Below are 9,357 nucleotides of genomic sequence, written 5' to 3' on the forward strand. Positions count from 1 at the left end.
CGGCCATGTTGGTGTACAAAACAATAGTAAAATGCATAATAATAAAGTCAAATTCCCGAAAGACTCTTTTCGCAATTGTTCTGTACACCAAGATGGCTGCCGTGGTGCAATCCAAGAATTCACAGAGCTTAAACAGGATTCGCACAGACTTGAAAAGTCCTTGAAGTCCTTAAGAAAGCCTTGAACCTGGACAAGTCCTTGAGTTTCTCCATGAGTCCTTACAATGTCCTTGAAGTTCATGTCACTAAAGAAAACATTTTTTTCACACTCCTTAGCCGGTCCCTTTCTTTTCCGATATCCACCAACTTGGAAACAATGGCAAAAAAAGAAATAAAAATGAGCCATAAAAGCGGGCAGCAGCAATTTGAGGCCTGAACAAATATTCCTGACATTGCGTATGTAATTTTGATGCTCTTGCACACCACATGTAATTTACCGGCTTTAATTTTCTTGCTTTTAATTTGGTTGGTTCTTCCTCACCATGCAACAGGCCTCATCGTGCAGTCCGTGCATCAGCATTAGACACCTTGTTTACCCCTCCCCCCCCCCCCCTGCTCTGCCGAAATATGTTTTGTTTGGTTTGGCTATACGGGTGTATGTGTTGCCAAACACCGCGGAAAACAGGGTAAATAGCCCGAGAGGCACGTTAAGTCCCTCGTAGCGCATAAGAGTATTTAAAGATATTTTTTTAATTCACCTAAAAGTATTGTGTTCGGATTTACCAGCTGAAATTTGGAGTGCCCGAAAATTTTAGGGAATAAAATCTTCCCACCTTTCAGCTATCGCTAGCGTAAAGTTACTTTCTACAAACTTACGGCGAGCATTTTGCTTTCCGAAAATGCTAGCTCATCTTTTTTAAATGCCGAAAAATTGTAAATATTACAAGGGACTATTTTTACTGGTTGAGAATCTTGATGGTGATGTTTCAGTTTAAGATGTCTATGATAGCTTTTTGGCAATAGAGAATCCGACAATCCTAGACAGTTGGACCCTTCCAAACAGATATTTCACCGAAGCTTCTCGTTGGGTGCCCCTGATCAAAGATAATAATAATAAATAATAATAATTTATGTAGCATTTTACAAGTTTCAATTCTCTACAGAAGTAAAAAAATAAAAAAATAAAAAGCACTGCACAAGGCTCAGCCATTTCATTTGTCAAACATGTCATGGATCCAACTTGGAGAGAAACTTCACCGTGAAACTTCTAAGTGGAAGTTACCTCCGTTGAAAAACAAAGGCAACCAGGGTTCTCTGCATATTGTTCCCGTTCCAGGTCGTCTTTTTCCCTCAAAGCTGTCAACATCTCATTCAAGCGGTCAAATATCTCGGGCACACACCAGTCGCTTTCATGAAGAAACCCAAAGTAGTTTTGCAGAACTTTCTTTGAAATTAGGTCTTCGGTGAACAGTGACTGAAACCTGTTTATTTTGGGAATGTAGCACTTGTTCTCCATTTTCCCCCAGGGCTCATCAAAATCATTCTTGTCTACAAGCAGGCCTTTAGCTGCATTGTACTTCTTCCGCGGTTCTTGACATTGAATAATATACGGTACAAAAAACGCCGTGACCTCACTACAGTTGACTTTCATGCAAAAATTAAGAATGGTAAACAACTCGGAAACTCTGTTTCCCAGCTGATCGTCAGTCCACATCTCGTCGTTGGGGTAATTACGTGCCATGAAGAAAACGACGTTTTTAAGGGCAAACGACGATACAAGGCGATCCCTGCATCGGGAGCAGTTCCCCTCTTTCTGAAGGGTGGGCACAAAGCATTGAGCAACACATTTAGCCAACTTGAAGCACTTGATGCGACCATTCTGTGGTCCATACTTGTTCAATTCTTCGCGCTCCTTTAGAGACAATGCAAAGCGCACTTTGTTCAAAGCTTCACATATATCGCGGTCCTTTGGTAGTATGGCATATAACATCATCTCCCTATCAAGGCAATTCTCCAAGAGGTAGTCCTTTTGTTCGAAGAACGCACCTTTCTCTTCAAGTGTTGTCTTGTGAATGGGTAGCCAAAAACAGATATCAATATCTGCAATAAATCCATCCGAAAGGCGAGTGAGATGAAATGTTCTAGCTATGCTTTGTTCCTGTCCACGGCAGTTCAATTCCGAGAGCTCCCAACCCTCTGGGATGAAGTCCGCCACATACAGAGACCAAACGACCTTCATTACTGACTGGAAATTTTCTTGTACTTCCTTGGTATTACCTTCTGGTGCGATGTCATTCGCAAGGGCGATATAAGCGGGATCATCATACAACAGTGATTCATCTTTCTCGAAAATAATAGGAAAGAGTTTGTCGAAATGTCCGAAGTAAGGAAGAACAACAGCGTAGTCGAACTCATCTGCTTTTCCAATTTTTGTGTTCTCGGCCATACTGCCGACAGGAATAACGTAACATCGTTCAAACACAATATAGCATGATTCTAACTTTTCGGATATTTTTCTCATCATAATATTCATCTCCTCGTAGATTTGTTGGCTCTCGATTCCATCAGGGCCATATAATTCTGGCTCCATGAACCGAAGGAGTTGGCACAACGGCACTTCTTCATCAAGAGGAACCGAGAGATCATCGGCCCAGTGGTCCGGCTCAAAGACCTCCACCTCATCAAACTGAGTGGCTTGGACTTGAAGGAGTTCGTCATTTTCACTCGTTAATTCCACCATCGACTGGATATCGAGAGCACTGGAGCGTTCCGTTATGTTACAGATTCCAGCCTCTGTTCTGTCTCCACCTTCGTTTTGGATCAGTTTATTTTGATCACTTGGCTTATCATCAAGTTCAGGAGGGCATGATTCGATGTCTTTTCTTTCAAGCTCTTTCTCGATACATTTCCAATCTTCATACGGCCACTCGGGCCGGACATACATCTTGCAAGTCTGTGCGGATGCATTGGACTCTTCGCCTTCCATTCAATCTGCCTGACTAACCTAGTGGAGACTAAGGCAGAACAGTTTTGATGAGTAATGACATTCGCGTTACGAGTTCGAATGGAAAGAAGATAACGATTCCCCGTTCTTTTATCTTCTTAAGTCTTTCATCGGGATTCCCATACTAATCCTTATATTTTTTGTCGGCCATGTTATGTTGCCTTTCCCTCACACTGAACTTGGGCCACCTGTGGTTAAGGGGGTTACATTGTTTATCGTTGACACAAAAGAGTTAATATTATCATTCCACACTTACATCTATATTGACTTGGTTGCTTTTTTTGCTGAGGCCTAAGAAAAATAAACAAGGATTTTATTAACGAACTTTTGTAATGAAGTAACATGGTTAGTTCTACAGTCATTTCACTTGAGAATGACAGCCTACAAGGTAAAATCTTGAGTCTACCAGGTCCTCATTCATAAATAAATAAATAAATAAATAAATAAATAATCAAATAACGACCAACATAAACATAGTAAATGTTACACGTAGCTTTGCATTCTGTTAATTTCCCAATGGGTCCGCAAAAAGATGTAACACAGACTTTGCATGCTATTGAGAGAAATTGTGGTGCATCGAGACACATTGTCAATGAAAACATACCAAATAGTAGGATGGATTAGAATCTCTCAAGACAGTGAAATTGTTACAAATTAAAGAGCCACTCACTTGTGACTCTGTGCTCAACGCAAATTAAAATGCACCAAGGTCAGAAAGCTCTTGGCTTGCAATTAATGGGTGTTTGGGATTTGTTTTAGCATGCTTTATCAGTTGACAGAATATTTGCCTTGAATGCGATCGAGCAGTCTGTTAAATGTGATCTGTGATTTGCATGCATCGATTGTGTGCGTGTTTCTTGAACATGATAGCTTTGTATCCGTGAATGAAATGCATGTCTGCTGACAATCATAACACATGTTGAATGGGAATTTAGCGGGTGAAACCTTGACGTTGAAAGTAAATGTGGTTGTTAAACGTGATTGTGAGACCTGAATATGATCAAATTTTGCATCATTTGGGTGTCAAGGGCAATTTGGGCACAAATTATCTAATATACTTTTGACAAACACTTTTATGAATAACAGTTAGTCTGTATGGTTGCTGAAGTAATTTAATGGAGCCGAGTCATCTCACCGAACCCAACTCGCCATTGGGTGCAAATTATTGTTACCAACCAACTTGCTACCAGAATATTATCAAGCTATGATGATGGCCATGCTAAAAGAATGAAGAATAGCTTTGTGGCGAATTGACTGCTGGCAAGAGGTGACTGACATCCAATAACGCATTAAATGGCTGCAGTGGAACTTGGATTGAAAGTGATTTTATAATAAAAAGAACACTTTCTTTTTTTCTTAAGACTGTGAAAGTGTGTTTACTTAACACCTGCCTGGCAAAATTTCGAACTTTGATTTTTGTCCAAAGGCTGTTTACTTTGAGTGTAAGTTTTGGATTTCACGATCCGACATTACTTGCGTTCAAAACTGACCGACTGGACCCCAGAGGGTTGGACCTAGGAAAAGAGTGTAAACGCAGTTTATAATATATGCAAAACAAGAGTTTCAAAATCTGAAAGGCCGAAACTCCCGTGCTGCATATTAATTCAGTCGCGTTCGAACGCATTGCAATCTTAAACTAGTGAGTCTTTGACGTCATTTTCTCCTCGATCCAGCTCTCTCAAGGTTTTAAAGTTGGTAAAGGCGGACCATTAAAGACGAGGTCAACACTAATTTCCATCCCTCAAACTGACATTGGACATTTCGTAACAATTACACGACGCAATAACCCTAAAGACGAAGACGCACTATAAGAGGCGTGGTGCCTTAGGCACAGGCAAATGATTTTTTCAATCAACCGTGGACGCAACCGAGCTCTGGGATAATTTGTACAATAAAAAAGCCCCTTATGGCAATGTGTCCGTAATACGTCATAAAATGTTATCCGTCGTTCTTTTTTCAAATTCCCAGTCCCTTTTTCTCGCGCTAGACATATCTTTTAGGGCTTCTGTCTCTGTGTTAAGGTGCACACTATAAATAGACTTTCGAAAAGTCCTTCGTCTAGATACCCGCGGAACGAAGGACTTTTCATACTTGATTGGCGCCAATTTAGCGACCCAAAAACGGGTCGCTGAGCAAGCCCAATCAGAGTAGTCCTCGTGGACCCCAGGGAATAGAGTTGTCAATCAAAATTTGCCACACGCAGTGAAGCGTGATTTTCAAACATGCTACTAAGGCCACTGGATATTCCGAATTACGCGACCATCAGAGGAAAATAATTCAAGAATATCTGTCTTGCATAGATCTGTTTGTGTCTTCCCCAACCGGAGCTGCAAGGGAAAAGTCTGACCTTTGAACTAGTCCCGTACGCTTTTGGTCGTTTACTTGGAGCGGGTGGCAATGCTATCGTGTTCGTAATTCTTCCACTGATTTCACTCACGAAAGATTTGGTCTCTATCCGGTCGCTATGTAGGAGACAACACATTTAAAATCTTAAGCATAAACTGGTGTTTGGAAGTCCCGAGGCGATTCTCAACGACTATCGACACATTTTTCGTCGAATGGAACAAAAAATTTTAAAATGCATGTGTATTCATCGACGAGAGTCATTGCATCGCTAACTGGTAAGCTCGCTCGCTCGCTCGCTCGCTCATCCACTTCGCGTACGAAAAATCACGATTCGCTCGACGAAACATTTTCTCCTGGGATTATCGTGAGGTCGACTTGTGGCAAGTCTACACTATAAAAGGCGTTGCTTCAAGCACTGCTTTTATTCGAATTCATTGAAGCGCAACTGATTGATTATCCAAGATGGTGATCAACAAACACTAAAGGTGTTCGCACACTAGGGGTCATTTTGCAGCTACATGACCCCAGAACATGAAGCAGTTTTAAAATCATATTCCATACATATAACGCGGCATAACGCCGGAACCTAAAGCGGGGACATGAAGCACCGCCCAACTCACAACATGTACACACAGAACAAACTGCGCCATAAGCATGTCCCTGGGACATCTATCCATTTTACTCAAACACTACGGAGCATTTTACAGGCATGTGTAGCGGGTACAAAAAAAACAACTAACACATACAATTAAGAACAGCAACGGGAACACGTCTCAGGGACGTTTAGCGGCGGTCATTTCCTGTTTCGTCCACATGAGGGGGGCTGTAGCGGACGCCTGTATCGGAGGCGCGCAGCAGGGGCAACGTGAGATTGCACTGTCGACACTAATGGCCATCCGTCAAACTGACATTGGACATTTCCTTACAATTACACGACGCAATATCCCATCTTAATATGACAAGCTTATCGCTGTAAAAAGAATGAAAACAGACAGTTTTAGTTCAACAAGAAATAGCGTTTCTAAGCAAAGCCGCGCTGATCTACAGTATTTAGGTCTAAAAACCACTTTGACGACGGTTAGCTTTTACTTCTTTTGCTGGGTACTATGTATACTATGTCAATACTCTAAAAAATTCGAATTTCCAGGCGCTTGTCTCGTTAGTCTAGTGGATATTGGAATATGCAAGGAGAACCCATCGATCCGGGTTCAACTCTTTGGCTTTGGCAAATGTTTGTTTCTTTGAAGTAGATTTGAAGTCTGAAGTAGATTGTACGTCGTGTAAGTTGAATAAAAAGGGAAATGTCAGTTTGAGGGATGGCCATGAGTGTTGACCAAATTGCACACATATATTCGCAACTGCAGCCATTACATGAAGCCGTAGTCAAATCCTGTTTCATACATACGAGCGGAATTGTAGCAACCACTATTACAAGGAGCTCAAAGCAGGAACAAAACTTATTTTCGCACACATTCGCCACTGCAGTTACTAAGAGTCCCAGGGACATGCAGCCGCAAGGTGTTGAATTGTCTGAGTTCTTCGTGCCACACGATTTCACACATATGTTTTGTCACTGCAACATGTCCCACCAAAGGTCATTTGGTCGAACTTCATGCGGCACGTTGCAGCAACGAATGTTGCAAAAAGGACGTTTTTTACCGTGTGAACAGCTCAGGAGCGTGCGCCCGCAGCTTACTGAGAGATTTAACCAATCATAGGCAGCAAAAAAAAAAACTTTCCAATTGTGTGTTTATCGCAAGTACTTAAGCATGAAAGTATTGTATTGTCGTTTTTTTGCTGCCTGTGATTAGTTAAATCTCTCAGTAAGCTGCGGGCGCACGCTCCTGAGCTGTTCACACGTTGAAAGACGTCCTTTTTGCAACATTTGTTGCTGCAACACACCGCATGAACTTCGACCAAATGAACTTTGGCGGGACAAAACATCGGTATGAAATCGTGTAGCACGAATAACTCAGACAATGCAACACTTTGCGGCTGCGTGTCCGTGCGACAGGTAATAACTACAGTGGCGAACGTGTGTGCGTAAATATGTTTTGTCCCTACTGTGAGCTCCTTATAATAGTGCCAGCTACATTTCCGCTCGTATGTATGAAACAGGATTTGACTGCAACCTCATGTCCCCGGGACATGTAATGGCTGCAGTTGCGAATGTATGTGTGCAATTTCATGTTGTCGCCCTGCTGCGCGCCTCCGATACAGGCGCCTGCTACAGCCCTCCCGTCGAATAAAAGCAGTGCGTGAAGCAACGCCGTTTATAGTGCGTATTCATGTTTAAATGGGAAAATTCCAGTTAAAAATCACAAGTGTCTTTTTGAAATTAAGGCTTCAAACTCAGATTTGAAGTGCCAAGGGACTGGGGAAATTGCTTCGTTATATCATAGTTATTAACTGTGGTTATATCGAAAACTTCGATATAGCGAATTTGCGGGAAAACAATCAAAATGTTCGTTATATCCAGGTATAATTAATTCTTGTTTTCTCAATGGTGCTAGCGATAACGATAACTTCTTCCTAGTGTTTCATTTGTTTTTAAAACTCGAAGGACAAATTTCAGTGGAAGTGGCTCGCAAACGGAAAAACAAGGGCATTGGACTGGAAATTCCGGCTACTTATACCTTTTACCGCAAGAAGCCTTCCAAAATATAAATTAAATAGAACTAATAAGAGACAAAGAGGATAAACCGGGTCTGTAGCTGACTATGTCAGTGTTTGCATTTATAATGAACTCTTACTGTAACTGTGAAGTTGTTCTATAGTTACAGGATGAAAGGCTGATTAAAGGATTTTTATCCTTGTTGGTCTGTTTCGCTTTCACCTTTTCATTATCTTTTGTCACGTGTTGACATTTCTTCGTTATATCAGGGTATATTTTACGCTTGGGCTTCTGGATTGCGTTCGTCATAACGAGGATTTCGTTATATCGAGGTTCTGTTTCATACACTTTACTGATACTTTGCCCGGGCTGAAGAACATCGTTCGATAATATATATATATACCGATGACTTCGTTATATAGAGCTTCGTTAAATCGAGGTTCCACTGTATATGGACAACTTGCCTCACTGAGAATAACTGGGCATGACTAGTCCCCCAAACTGCATTCTCGTACTTTACATCTCCCAAAAATAATGGACAGGTTGCTGTTAATGATTGAGGGTGCGAATCGACTATGTTATTGAACGATCTGACTTTTTTGGAACGAAATGACCATGGAGCGAAATGACAAAAATTACGGTGGTTTCACACCGAAGCAAAGCCCCCTTGAAGTTAGCCCCATATATAGCTGAGTTCGCCCCGTAGTTAACCAAGTTCGCCTGCAAAGTGGATAGAGTTTGCCCCACGATCGATTAACCTTTTAGTTTATAAAAAGACTGTAGATATCTAAGGTCAATGGTAGCCTTCAAAGTGAATCGAGTTTTGCCCCAAGATCGATTAACACTTAAGTTTCCAAAACTAAGTGTTTCACATTATTTTGGAGTATCCATTCTAGTCACAACCAGTGTGAATTGTTCAGCAATTTTTACAATTGGAAAGAATGGGTATATCTGGTGTTATTATTGGTCATGGCTTTTATTTGATGTGGTGGCTTCCAAAGGAGCCGTTTTAGTTGTAAAATCTGTAGTGTGCAATATCGAGCATTAGGCTTGACCTACAGCATTTTAGTTTGTTTGTCAATTGGGCAGACAGGCAGACAGACAGACTTTATTTTAGCACAATAAAAATTAAAGCTCTGCAGCTAATGTGGGGTCATGCACATCAAAACTAAACATCTAAAAGGAGGACACCTGATCACTATTGTAACATAAAATAAAGCTACAAAACCTTTACTGCGTATGGCTGTTGCACATTAGAGATAGACTTATTGCTTATTTATTTATTCATTTATTTATTTATTAGTTCAGTTATTTATTCATTTATTTTGTTTTATTCTATTTTACTGTTGTTGATTCTTGTTTGTTTGGTTTTATTTTCATAAACGTTGTCATTGTTTTGTTGGCTAGATACTGTGGTTATCTTTTGTGCAATACTATACGGAGTAGTCTTGAAT

General features: G+C 40.9%; 1 protein-coding gene across 1 annotated transcript in view; it reads right to left on the bottom strand.

Annotated features, from left to right (window-relative positions):
* Positions 1 to 684: 684 nt before the first annotated feature.
* LOC138008497 (uncharacterized) overlaps positions 685 to 9,357 on the bottom strand; it is a 10,659-nt gene continuing 1,986 nt past the window's right edge. The window contains exons 3-4 of the mRNA XM_068855815.1: positions 3,200 to 3,234; positions 685 to 2,953 (exon numbers count right to left, since the gene is read on the bottom strand). Coding sequence (XP_068711916.1) covers positions 1,207 to 2,925 — 1,719 coding nt within the window. The 5' untranslated portion in view covers positions 2,926 to 2,953; positions 3,200 to 3,234 and the 3' untranslated portion in view covers positions 685 to 1,206. The remainder of the gene's footprint in view (positions 2,954 to 3,199; positions 3,235 to 9,357) is intronic.

This window comes from Montipora foliosa, chromosome 6 (genome assembly GCF_036669935.1).
Source record: "Montipora foliosa isolate CH-2021 chromosome 6, ASM3666993v2, whole genome shotgun sequence".
Classification (NCBI taxonomy): domain Eukaryota; kingdom Metazoa; phylum Cnidaria; class Anthozoa; order Scleractinia; family Acroporidae; genus Montipora; species Montipora foliosa.